The sequence below is a fragment of the Curcuma longa genome, chromosome 20, assembly GCF_044706935.1.
Source record: "Curcuma longa cultivar G26 ecotype Majalengka, Jawa Barat chromosome 20, ITB_CL_G26_1.1, whole genome shotgun sequence".
Taxonomy (NCBI): Eukaryota; Viridiplantae; Streptophyta; class Magnoliopsida; order Zingiberales; family Zingiberaceae; genus Curcuma; species Curcuma longa.
The window spans coordinates 13,174,844-13,188,477 of record NC_133880.1 but is presented as its reverse complement, the minus strand read 5'-3'; the positions used below and the strand labels follow the sequence as shown (position 1 = coordinate 13,188,477).

General features: G+C 44.8%; 2 protein-coding genes and 1 pseudogene across 2 annotated transcripts; 2 read left to right on the top strand and 1 right to left on the bottom strand.

The window, feature by feature from the left end:
* LOC141813735 (uncharacterized) lies at positions 1-1,425 on the top strand. Its single transcript, XM_074701715.1, has one exon. The coding sequence runs from the start codon at positions 101-103 to the stop codon at positions 1,262-1,264; it is 1,164 nt and encodes a 387-aa protein (XP_074557816.1). The 5' UTR covers positions 1-100; the 3' UTR covers positions 1,265-1,425.
* An 8,709-nt stretch (positions 1,426-10,134) lies between these two features.
* LOC141813078 (zinc finger protein 3-like) lies at positions 10,135-10,941 on the bottom strand. The gene has a single exon (XM_074700977.1). It carries the CDS (start codon positions 10,939-10,941, stop codon positions 10,135-10,137), a length of 807 nt encoding a protein of 268 aa, XP_074557078.1.
* A 782-nt stretch (positions 10,942-11,723) lies between these two features.
* On the top strand, positions 11,724-13,230 carry LOC141813918 (cytochrome b561, DM13 and DOMON domain-containing protein At5g54830-like; annotated as a pseudogene).
* Positions 13,231-13,634: the final 404 nt, after the last annotated feature.

The following is a 13,634-nucleotide window of genomic DNA, read 5'->3' as shown; positions in this document are numbered from 1 at the left end:
TGCAGTTTGTTCGCCTGTCGCGAATCTTTGATTTCTCGATCGAAACCCTAGCTAGCTTTCTCGATCCAGTCTCGCTTCGATTCGGAGGCCGGAGGAGAGGATGTCTCCCCGACTGGCGACCTGCTTCGGTGTCGCGGACCGGGAGATGCCGTCGACGGCCGTGGGGCCGAGCTTTAGGACCTCGATTTACGAGACGCGCCTCGGCCCGGCCGCCCTCACATGGTCACGCGCCGCCTTTGGTCTCGCCCTTCGCGTCGAATTTCGCCTCTCCGACGCCGAGGAGGAGGAGGAGGAGCCCCTCGAGTTTTCCTTCCGCCCGTCGTTCTTGTGGAGGCGGAGGGGATCGCGGCGGTTTCCTATCGGGGACGACCGCAGCGTTGACTTCTCGTGGGATCTCTCGCAGGCGGTCTTCTCGTCGGGCAGATCGTCTCGTGCGGAGCCCGCGAGTGGTTTCTTCGTCGCTGTCGTGATCGATGGCGAGATGCTCCTCGTCGCCGGCGACCTCGTTGAGGAGGCGTACAGGAAGACGCGGGCGCGGCGGCCAAAAGCCCCCCTTTTGCATCCGCTTCTTGCCGCGCGTCAGGAGCATGCGGTGTTGGGCAGCCCCAGCGGCCGGGGAACTTACTGCACAGTGGCGCGGTGTGGTGGGCGGGAGCGGGAGATCTCGATCGATTTGGGGCCCAAGGAAGGCGGAGAGGAGGCTGGGATGTCGGTGGCCGTCGATGGCAAGCGGGTCTGCCACGTGCGTTGCCTCCGGTGGAAGTTCCGAGGGAGTGAGAGGTTGGAGATCGCCGGCGGCGCACGGATGCAGCTTTCCTGGGACCTCCACGATTGGTTATTCCAGGGCGAGGCCTCCGCCGGCCGCAACGCGGCAGCGGGGGTCCGTGCAGTGTTCTTGTTCCGATTCGAGGAGGACGACGAGGAATCGGGCAACCGGCTGGCCAAAGATCTCGCCTTGGACGAGGATTCAGCGAACGCCATCCACAAAATCGCAGCCTTCGAGGAAGATTCAAGCAAAACCAAGAACTGGAACGGGATCAGCAGTAACAATGGCTTTGGCGGTGCGGAGAGAGCGATAACGCAGCTGGGACGACGTCGGCGACAGCTTCGTAGTCGGCTGATGAAGACGAACTCTCGCTCTTCGTCGGCCTCTTCGGCATCCACAGCTAGCAGTTCGACAGTGATGGGGTGGTCGAGTCACGAGGAGCTGGAATTGCATAGGCCGGAGGGGTTCTCGCTGCTGGTGTACATCATGAAGAGCTGATTTAGCCTGCTGCTGCTGCTTCAGGCTCTTCATTGCTGGTGATGCTGGTTTGATTATTTCCATTTTTCTTCAAGTTTTGCTGCTTAAAAATCCATTCTTTTGTAATTTTAATTTGAGACACAATCTCATTGATAGTCCAAAATTGTCTTATACTTTACGCATGAATTTGCTCAAATTTAGACTGAACGATGTTATTTGTTTATAATCTTTTTATATCTTTAGGAAGGAAGATCTAATAAGTCATTTCTTTTCCATGTGGATAGTAATTCTCGAAGAAAAATACAGGAATTTAAATCCGTGTGGAAAATACAGAAATTGTTCACACGGTGCCATAGCTAATTGTTTTTGAAAGGAACCTTTGACCCATTAAGTCAAATGGCACAACCTCAAATGGATGAAGTTTAGGGGATGAGCACGGAAGCAGAGTTTCTTGACAAACTTGTTTTGGGTTCTTAGGTGGAATGTGCCGTAAAATATACCCAATAGTGGGTAAAATTAGATCAGGTATTCAAAATTTAATTTTTTTTCCAATTAATAAATCAGTTTGTTTTGATTATTTAATATCTATTTTGATATTAATTCAGTAACCTTCTCTGTTTCTTTCTTTCTTTCTTCACTCTTTCCCTGCAAACTCCACTATAATCCTTCTCTGCGTCATGAGCTCTACCAAAACCTCCTCTGTTTCTTCCCCTCACATCGTTAGGCCTTCCCCTTTCGATCCTTCTATGCATCCTGAGCTTCACGTATCTCTTCTCTGTTCCAACCAATGACCATCTCTTCTCTTCCCGTCATCAATTAAGCCACAAAAACGCATCTCGGATCCTTTATTTCGATCAAAACAACAAACTGATAGACACAAGTAATAATCCATATTTCCTAAAAACGGCATCGAAAATATTGATATACCTTCTTAGAAGGCTTAGAAGGCTTCAAGTGTCAACTATTCGGAATTGGCAAACTACATTATCTATATCTAGCTCTTTAACATTTTTAAAAGTATTTATATCTACGTACATTACTCGACTCTTTTTTAATTCATTTTTCACCTCCGCGGCTCACTCAGCCCCAACTCGATGCTCCAGTAGCTCCACTAGCTTTGATTCCGAATGAATCCGTGATCTCCTAGCTAGAGGTTGACCCCTCCGTTAGCTCAGCCTCTTCGAGTCCACGCTTTTGCTCAAATCGTCATCAGAAGGACAAATGCAATGATATAATATTTGATGGTCGCTTATCTACCTCATCAATACAGCATGATTAATGCAGCATAGTCCTGAATCATATCGAGTATGGGCGATAAATCCTTTAACTACCACAACGATAGAATATTCTCCTTACCGACTGATACGACGGGTCTTTATTGGTCTGACATGGTAAAGTGGGTCAATAATCGATCCGACTTGGCGAGTCAATAGATCAATGGTCAAACCACATTTGACTGACCCAATCACAATAATATTCGGCCCAATCCAGCTTCACTCGGCCCAACCCAAAAGGCCCTCAGTCGGCTCGGCCCTACAACTGCACACTTAACTTTCTCGGACATTCAGCCCTACGTCTCGGTCGCTCGGCCACACGACTCGGCCACTCTACCATACTCTCAAACGTTTCGGCGACTCGGCCTCCGCCAATCTGCCTTCTGTAGTCACTCGACCACCACTCTGCCATACTCTCAAACGTCTTGGCTACTCGACTTCACTCGACCTCCGCCAATCCAACCTCTGTAGTCACTCACCCACCACTCGATCATACTTTTGACTGTCTCAGCTACTCGCCCTCACTCGGCCTCCGCCAATCCGACCTCTGCAGTCACTCTGTCTCACTTGGCCTCCGCTAGTCTAACCTCCTTGGTCTCTCGGTCTATGCAAACTCGGTCGCTTGGCCTGACTCCAAGTTAGCCTCCTCCGACTCTCTTCCACACTAAGAGGCAACCAAGTGTGCGAGTTCTGCCAAAGGACTAGGACAGTTACTAGGTCTTCATGCCTGATCCCTTAGATCTCCTCGCGCTTGCACCTACAGCCGAAAGATGAGAATAATCAACTTTGTTAAGTCAGCAATTTACAAAACTTGCCTCTCTAAGACACTAAAGTGGTCTGCGCTCATGACAGAAGGAATGTTTCCTTCGATGACTATATAAGCTCCCCGCAGGTATGAAGGAGTCTTTCTCAATTCCATTCAACTTCATATGCTGCTTCTTCTTCTTCATTTCTCTTGGCTAACTTGAGCGTCGGAGTGGCCTGCCGGGAATCCCCAGTGTCTCGCTAACCCCTTCGCTCAGTTCTTCCTCCTCAGGTTCTTTCATCGGCGGGATCAAAGAAGGTTGAGGTGGCATATTCTTGATTGGTGGCTTGACAGTCTGCGGTATCCAGCCGGAATAAATTGGCACCATCTGTGGGAAACATAAGCACGATGGTTAACACCAAATGACCACTGAAAAAGAAAGCATGAAGACACCGTCGATCTTAATCAACAACTTAAATAAAGAAAGAGACAAGACAGTTGACAAACTACATTATCTATATCTAACTCTGAGTATTTATATCTATATTATTTCTTATTGCAGATGAATGAAAAACTTGATTACAACCATAGGTTATACATGCCTTTATATAGCAATATGAAAAATTAATCTGATCCTAAAATCATACTATGGATCCTAAAATTGTGCATCTAGATTTAATCTAGACCAATCATTTATTCAACGCATATCCCTTGACTACGGATACTTTATCTTAATATTTATGACTTGATTTAAATAATACAACATAGCCTCCCTTAAACCAAGTCACAAATATTAGTCATCCCAATCGCCTTCTTCAACTTAAGAAAATTCTCTGTCTTCATTGGTTTTGTAAAGATATCTGCAACTTGATATTCACTAGGGCAATACTCGATGTTGATTTATTTTTCTGCAACCCATTCTCTGATTTTATGATACTTGATATCAATATGCTTGCTGCGACCATGAAAGACTGGATTCTTAGATAATGCAATTGTTGACTTGTTATCATAGAAAATTATCGTAGGGCCATCTTGCTTGTGTTGTAGAAAATCTAAAATTTTTCTTAGCCAAATTGCTTGTGTAGCACAATTTGTTACCGCTATATATTCTGCTTCTGTTGTTGAAAGTGCTACCACTTGCTGTTTTTTAGAAGACCAAGAAAATATAGCTGAACCAAGATGAAAAGCATATCCTGATGTACTCTTTCTAGTCTCAACATCTCCAGCCCAATCACTATCTGTATATCCAACAAGTTCCACAGTTTTGTTAGAAAAATATAAAATTCCATCATTAATTGTACCTTTGACATATCTGAGAATTCGCTTTGCTGCAGCCCAATGTGACTCCTTTGGTTTCTCCATAAACCTGCTAAGTACTCCAACTCCAAAAGAAATATCTGGCCTTGTAGCAACTAAATATCTTAGACATCCAATCAAACTTTTATAAGCTGTAATATTCATACTCTTACCAGTTTCATCTTTGGATAACTTTATATTTTCAATCACGGGAGTAGGAACTGGTTTAGAGCACTCCATTCCAAACCTTTTTAAAATATCAGAAGCATATTTCTTTTGTGAGACAAAAATCCCATCATCCATCTGAATAACTTCAAGCCCTAGGAAATAACTCATTAGACCCATATCTGTCATTTCAAATTTACTAATCAAAGCCTCTCTGAATTCTGTGATTAACTTTAAGTTATTTCCGATGAAAATCAGATCATCAACATAAAGGCAGACTATGAGTGTATCACCAGATTCAGTATGTTTAACATACAAAGCATGCTCATAAGGACACCTCAAAAAACCATTTTCAATAAAGTAAGAATCAATACAACTATACCATGCTCTCGGAGCTTGCTTTAAACCATATAATGCTTTCTTTAACTTGTAAACCTTATTCTCTTCCCCTTTCTTCACGTATCCTGCAGGTTGTTCAACATATATTTCTTCTTCCAAGAAGCCATTCAGAAAAGCAGATTTCACATCCATTTGACACAGTTTCCAATTATTTTGAGCAGTAAGTGAAATAAGCATGCGCACTGTATCAAGTCTACTTACAGGAGCAAAAACTTCAAAATAATCAATACCTGCTTTTTGCTTATAACCTTTTGCAACCAACCTCGCTTTAAAACGATCAATTTCACCATTTGACTTATACTTTGTCTTGTACACCCACTTTACTCCAACTGGTTCTTTTCTTGGAGGTAATTCAGTCAGTTCCCAAGTACCATTAGTTTCAATGGCATGAATTTCCTCATCCATTGCTTTCAACCAATGAGTCTTTTTAGCAGCATCTTCAAAAGATATGGGATCACAATCTGCAAAAAGAGCAAACTGAACAATTTCTTCATCAGAAAGGTCATTATCATTACTTAATACATAATCTTGCAAGCGAGCTGGTAATCGGCACTCGCGTTGTGATCTCCTAGTTGGTGCTTCAGATTGTACAGAAACTTGAACATTATCTTGAGTAGGCTGCTCATCCAAAAAGTCGTTGGGAATATCAGGAACAATAATTGACTTTTCTTTTTCAATAGACCAACTCCAACTACCATGTTCATCAAAAGTCACATCACGACTTATAATAACTTTCTTAGTTTCAGGATTGTATAACTTATAAGCCTTTGATGTATCACTGTAACCAATAAAAATACACTTCTCACCTTTATCATCAAGTTTCTTTCTCAACTTATCTGGTACATGTGCATATGCCAAACAACCAAAGATCTTGAGATGTTTGACAGTCGGCTTTCTTCCACTCCAAGCTTCCTCAGGTGTCTTATCTTGAACACTTCTTGTTGGACACCTATTCAACACATAAATAGCACAAGATACAGCTTCTGCCCAGAAATGCTTAGGCAGATTTTTTGATTTCAACATACATCTTACCATGTCCATAATAGTTCTATTTTTTCTCTCAGCCACCCCATTTTGTTGTGGAGTGTATCTGGCTGTCATTTGATGTTGAATACCATGCTTCTTTAAGAAATCATCACAAACAATATATTCTGTACCTCTATCTGTTCTTAAGATTTTGATTTCAAATCCACTTTGTTTTTCAACAAATAGCTTAAATTGCTTGAAAATATCACATGCTTCTGACTTTTGATGTAGAAGATAAACCCAAGTTTTTCGACTCAAATCATCAATAAAAGTGATAAAATATTTATTACCTCCAAGTGATGGAACTTCCACTGTGCACAAATCTGAATGAACAAGTTCTAACTGTTTTGTGGCTCTCCATGACTTTCCTACAGGAAAAGGTTCTCTATGCTTCTTGCCAATTAAACAAGTCTCACAAACATGATTAGGCTTCATAATATCAGGCAACTCAAAAACAAGCTTCCTTCTCGCTAAATAATTTAATCCAGAAAAATGAAAGTGCCCAAACCGCATATGCCACAACCAATTATCATCCAAAATCTCAGAATTAAAGCAAGAAAGAAATTTATGCTGAATTTTCAAAGGAAATAATCGATTTTGAGACATCTTTACCTTTGCTATCAACTTCCCTTTTCCATCTGTTATGGTGCAATACCCCTGAATAATGCATATTTTATAACCCTTTTCTGATAATTGTCCCATACTTAATAAGTTTTGGTGAAGTTCAGGAACATAAAAGACATCAGATATAAAATTTTGAGAACCATCTTTCAACTGAATATAAATTTTACCTTTTCCCAAAATTGGTACTTTTGTCTTGTTTCCAAAAGTAACCTCTGAATGAACTGATTCATCTAACTCCGAGAATAGCTCTTTTCTTCCACACATATGGTTACTACATCCAGTATCCAAAAATCATACGTTCTCATCTGCAGGTAAACTGTTACTAGCCAAAAGTAAAGTTTCAGCTTCATTAGGGTTCTCACCATAATTTCTAACAATATTTGCTTGGTTGCCACGATTGTTGAATTTCTTGTATCTACAATCTGCAATTTTGTGTCCATATTTTCCACAATTATAGCAATGAGCCGGAAACTTATCTTGCTTGACATTATCTCCACCTTTTCCTTGATTTGAGTAATTACCTCGTCCTCTTCCTCTATAGCCTCCTCTTCCTCTTCCACGACCTCTATTGAATCCTCCTCCTCTTTGACTAGAGTCAGTCGTATTAAGAGTAACCTGACTCTTTAAAGCTTCTTCATTCGTCGGTGTTTCCGTCTTTGCTTCGATCCTGTCAATATGACTTTCTATCATACCTTTTAATTCTGCAATTGTCAGCAGTTCAATATCATGTGATTCTTGAATTGAGGCCACCACATGATCATACTTCAATGGTATGGTTCGAAGAATCTTCTCAACTACGACATCATCTCCAACTTTATCTTCATATAATCTCATTTTATTGACAAGATCAGTAAGACGTGAAAAATATTGCTCAACTGTTTCTGTAGAGGTCATCTCACATCGATCGTATAACCTTCGTAGCGATTGCAACTTTGATTTTTGTGCTCGATCAACTCCTTTGTATGACAGCTTTAAGATGTCCCACGCCTCCTTGGCCGTCTTGGCATTTGCTATCATGCCAAAAATTGAATAATCTACTCCTTGATGAATTTGTCCCAGCGCAAGTTGATCTCGACATTGAGAGTTTGCATCAGCTCCTTCTGAAAGACCTGGATCAATAGAGCTCCAAAGATTTTGAGCTTTCAAATGTGTAGACATCATTATCTGCCAATAATTATAATCGAGCTTCCCATCTAATTTGGGACCAGACCAAACAACATTAAAATTGTTTGTCATTTTACTAATAAGAAAAACAAGCTAGAAGGTAACCTGCTCTGATACCACTTTGATAGCACTCCGATGAAAAAGAAGCACTCGATATCAACAACTTAAATAAAGAAGAGACAAGACAGTGGAGAACTAACGTATTTCTTATTGCAGATGAATGAAAAACTTGATTACAATCATAGGCTATACATGCCTTTATATAGCAATATGAAAAATTAATCTGATCCTAAAATCATAATGGATCCTAAAATTGTGCATCTAGATTTAATCTAGACCAATCATTTATTCAACGCATATCCCTTGACTACAGATACTTTATCTTAATATTTATGACTTGATTTAAATAATACAACATCTACATACATTGTTATTTTTTAATTCATTTTTCACCGATTTAATTTACTTCCAAACTCATTGTTATGTGTTAGTACGCCTAAGTCAAGAAAGTCAAGATCTGATTCAATTAGTAGCGACATGATAGAAACAAGGTATGATCTCGTGGTCGACTAGCTCAGATCAGTGTCCAACTCCATAGCTAGCTCTACTCATCACCTAGCTCGATTCGAGCCCCCGCACTTGAAACCCGAGCTCTCCTCTCATTAACCACTTGAGCTCTCCTCTCAATGATCGCCCAAGCTTTTCTCTCGGTGACCACCCAAACTCTCCTTTCAGTGACCGTCCGAGCTCTCCTCTCTAGCTCAGTGACCACCTGAGTTCTCTTCTTTGGCTCAGTGATTGCTCGAGCTCTCCTCTCTGGTTCAATGACCGCCCGAGCATTCCTCTCTAGTTCAGTGTTCGATCCTCGACTCAACCCCCTAGTTAACCACTCGAGTTCTCCCCTCTAGCCCAATGGTTGATCGCCGACTCGACCCCGGTCAACCGACTCTGTGGCCTACTCGGCCCCCCACTCGATGCTCCACTAGCTCTACTAGCTTCGCTCTCAAATGAATCCTTGATCTCCTAGTTAAAGAGGTCGACCCCTCTGTCAGCTCAGCCTCTCCAAGTCCACGATTCTGTCCAGACCGTCACTAAAAGGACACGTGCAATGATATAATATTTGATGGTAGCTCACCTATCTCATTAATACAACATGATTAACACATCATGGTCTTGGATCATATCGAGTATGGATGATAAGACCCTTAACTACCGCGGTAATAGGATATTCTCCTTATCGGCGATGGGACATCTCCCCCAATGACTCCATATAATGACCCCACTTCTCGCGGGCGCAAATACGCACACACGGGCAGACACAATCAACACTGTTCTTCTCTAACATTTTTGTTTCTTCTTCTCCATCTCCGGTTCGCGGCCTGACTTTTCTGTTTCTTCTTCTCCAGCGTCAGAGCAATTAAACTAGGGCACTCCCGACCTCCGTTCTCACTCTTCTTCTCTTTGCAATTTGACAAGAGCTCCACTCGTCTGTGGGTCTTGCGTGACTTCACCTACATCAACCAATGACTTATCCGTAGATGATCTCAAGCAGGAATACTCATCCTAATCAGGTTTGTGTACAATTGTTGTCATTAATAATCAATACAAGTTTTTCACCTTTCCATTAATTAGTCTTTAGTAATTGCTATTACTACAACCGTAAGTCCCTTCCATTCCTATATAACCAGCCAACAAAATTTAAGCACGTGAAACACGTGAGCCAACTTGTTTTGCCATGTGACTATTAACCAGCTAACTTACCATAAGTTTAAATGCTCTCTTAATTTCCTTGCCGTTAATCTATTTGTGCCACATGCTCCAAATACGTGGCAACGCTTTATTTCTCTTATCTGTAATTTCTCCTTCTTCCTCTTTATATTCTCACTCATCATTTAATACATGCCTTTTTTTCTAAGGCACAATCTTATCCATTCAAATACTCATCTTCCTTAATTATTGCCTTAGTTTATGCTACTTCCTATTTTATTTTATTTTTATTAAGTAATATTTCAAAAAGAAATGTTGAAAATATTGCAGATAATGGCTAATTATAACACATTCAAAGATTTTTAAAAGGGATTTATTGCTTCGCATGCCAATTATCGGATTAATAACGAGAAATAAATCTGTGAGAAAAAAATAGAGAAACAAAAGGTCAACGTTGACCTATTGAAATGTCTCCTTAATTTAGTCCCTAGCTAGAGTTTGAGAGTCAAGTCAAGGTGCTGCACCTCCTCCTCCTCGTCCTCCTCCTCCTCGCTGACCTCGTTTCCGGCGGCGGCGCTGGCCCAGCGGCTACCAGCGCCGGGCATTGTAGCCGTGGGCTCGTCGAACCTCGCTGCTAGTCCTGGAGGGGGTCTCAAGAAGGAGTCATCCAGCCTCCCGACGCGGGGATGCTGCTCCATGGGCGGCAGCGTCGGAGGCCGCCGACGCCAGCCCTCGAGGAGCAAGCCGGGCGGGCCGCCTCCGCCATATGGGGGTCTGTGCATCACAGAGTGCGCTTGGATCCCCAGCGGCTGCAGACCATACGCGCCGTGGAGTACTGGCAGCGCCGCCATGCCGGACGCGAACCGGTGGCCGCCAGCGAGGCTGCCCATTCTGCTGCCTCCGCCGCGGTCGGTGCTCTTTGCGAGGGACCGCTCGCGCTTGTGGGCGTTCTGGTGCCCTCCGAGCGCCTGGGAGCTGTAAAACTGACGCCGGCAGTAGTTGCACGAGAACACCCGTGGCTCCGACTCCGGCGACTCCTCCGCTGCCGCTGCCGGAGGCGGCTCCGGCTGCGGCTGCTCCAGAACTATGTCCAGTCCCTTAATGAGATTGAGCTCGAAGAGAGGTGGAGGCAGAGGAGCCGACGTCGACGAAGCCACATCTTCCTCCTGGATCGGATCCTTGTGGCGAAGACTCAAATCCAATGACATGCCGCCGAACTCAGGCGGCTTCTCTCCACCGCCACCGGCACCATCGCCGCCGCCTCCTCCTCCTCCTCCTCCTCGACGCGGTTGCTGCATCTGCGACACCCGCACCGCCGTGGAATCCAAGCGATTTGGATAAACTCCGTTTTTTAATTCTCTTTGGCCATGAATAAAAGGGAGGTTTTTTTTTGCAATGTTTCCATTTAAGTTTGGCAATAAAAGCAGTCGATTTGGCTTTTAATTTTCCATTTATGTTTTGGGTTTTTATTTGTTCCTATATTTGTCTTAATATTCTGTTTTAATATCGTGGAGATTTTCTAATTTGAGGAGGTTTACTTGGATATCGACATGTGTATGTTTGATCTACTTTGAAATCCAAATTCAATTTTTGATTCGGCACGAACTGGAGATTCTGCAATCTACTCTTTTTCATTGATTTTCCTAAAACCGGCAAAAATCCAAGTGATTCTTAAATTGGTATCTATCTATTATATACCAAATATGGCTCATTCATCATCTTATATCTTGAGGTGAGGTTCACGTTAATAAAAATTATATCCGAGTTAATGCATAATTGGTTGAGTTGATTACTACATAGCAAATTTATTGAAATGGATAAGTATCGAATTTTGACAAAGTTAAAATAATATCTTTTTTGTCAAGTATTGAATCTCATAAGTAAATAATATCCTTTCTAAAATATTAAATTTACTGTGTAAGATCGTTGGAGGGTGGATATCACGGTTACCCTTTCACATCTCTTATTTTTGGGGCCCACTACTGCGAGCAATCGTATTCATCTTCTACTTCGTAACAACGCCAAAGAATAAAACAAAAATAAAACCATAAAGAATTTTAAACCACAGCAATGGCGACCACGGGCGGTCTCCTACCCTCCGCCATCAACGACCTCCCCCAGTTCCAACCCTTTCACCGATCCCTAATCCTAACCTTCTGCTTCTGCTATCGGGGATCCTCGATCTCGATTGATACCTCCAATGGCGAGCGCCACTTCGCTCCACTTCCTCCTCCTCCTCGCCGCCGTCGCTGTGGCCGTTTCCGTCGCCTCGGAGCTCCGCCGACCCGACCTTTCGCAGGCTTACAACCACACCGTCCTTCTTGATGACGACCAAGTCGCCTTCTTTTGGACTCTGCACCCCGATTCCATCTCCATCGCGGCTCGGAGCAGGAAAATCTCCAGCGGATACCTCGCGATCGCGATCGGGGACGGTATGGTGAACAGCCACGCCTACGTCGGGTGGACGGACGCAGACGGGAACGGAAGGGTGAGCGCATACTGGATCGACGGCAAGGACGTTTCGAGGGTGCATCCGACGGGCGAGAAGCTCGCGGATGCGAGATTCCAGTCCGAAAAGGGGCTCCTTTCCTTGGAGTTCCGTCGCCCCCTGTCGCCCCCTTGCGGCGGCCGGCCGGAGTGCGGAAACCTCATCGATCCGGACCTTCCTCTCCCGATCGTGTGGGCGCGGGGTGCCCGGTGGTCGGAAACGCAGCTAAGCTGGGGGAATATGCACGCCAGTACCAGCGACAGGGCCGTTAGGGTTCTGCTGACATGGCGCGGTCGAAGAGGTGGAAGGGGTTCCCTTGGCGTACGCCGTCCATGGATTCTTCATGTTCATCTCCTGGGGCATCTTGTTGCCCTGTGGAGTATTAGCTGCAAGGTACCTTCGCCAACAATTGCATCTCCGACTACAGTCGTCCGGACTGGCTCTTGCCCTAATCGCCATCGTCCCCGCCGCTTTCCAACTCCGAGGGCTCGTCCTCAGCTCCACCCATTCCGCAATCGGCATCGCAGCGATGTCGATGGCGTGCGCACAGCCAATCAACGCCTATCTGAGACCGAAACCACCCGCCACCGGCGAGGTTGCTTCAGGGGCGAGGATTCTGTGGCCGAGCATCCATTTCTGGATCGGGAGATGTGCAATTCCGGTCGGAATCGTTGCGGTTCTCAGTGGACTCAAGCATGTGGCCGACGCATACGACTGCGAGGCAGTGGATGCGGTTACATGGGCATTCATGCTGTGGGTTTTGGTCGGTGCCGCTGCGGCGCTGTTCTTGGAATACATGAAATTGAAGCGGAGCAGAAAAGAAAGGAACTCCTTTGCAGGCAGATTTGGGTCGCAGGGCAATGGAGAAGAAGAGTGCTCCGTCGATCTACTGAAATCTCAGGAACCTGGAAGAAGCCAAGTGCAGCTTGAATCTTTGAATTAAGAGAGGCACAGTTATGAGCATTTAGGTATGTTATTAAGCGAAATGTTATGTTGAGGAATGCTATGCTGCACGATCAGGAATTCGCGATCCGTGCACGACACCCACGATCCATCACTGTTGCCGCCGTCATCGCCACGCTGTCACCACCGCCGGCCGCCGCCTCGGAGGCGATCGACGCGCCACTCGCCGACGTTCCATCCGACGTCGGATTCCGATCGGATAGTGGTCGGAATCCGACGGAATTCAGCAAAACAAGGTCGGCAGTGCGTGTGCATCGTTTCTGGTGAAATCGCGATCAGATTCCGATCAAATTGCGATCGGAGACCGGCCGAGGAAGCACCGGCGTGCGACGCTGGTCCTTCCTCGACCGGTCTCCGGCCATGATTTCGCCGGAAACGACGCGCGCCACTGTCGACGGCGATCGGGTCGGATTCCGACTGAATCGCGGTCGGAGACCAACTTTTTCGAGCAAATTACATCGGATTCCGATCACGTCGACCCGATCGTCGTCGACAGTGGCGCACAGTGGGGGTGGCGTCGGATTTTTCGGGCAAATTACA

Excerpts from the sequence above, each read along its gene's own strand:
- LOC141813078 (XM_074700977.1), bottom strand. The coding sequence starts at position 10,941 with ATGCAGCAACCGCGTCGAGGAGGAGGAGGAGGAGGAGGCGGCGGCGAT.
- LOC141813735 (XM_074701715.1), top strand. The coding sequence starts at position 101 with ATGTCTCCCCGACTGGCGACCTGCTTCGGTGTCGCGGACCGGGAGATG.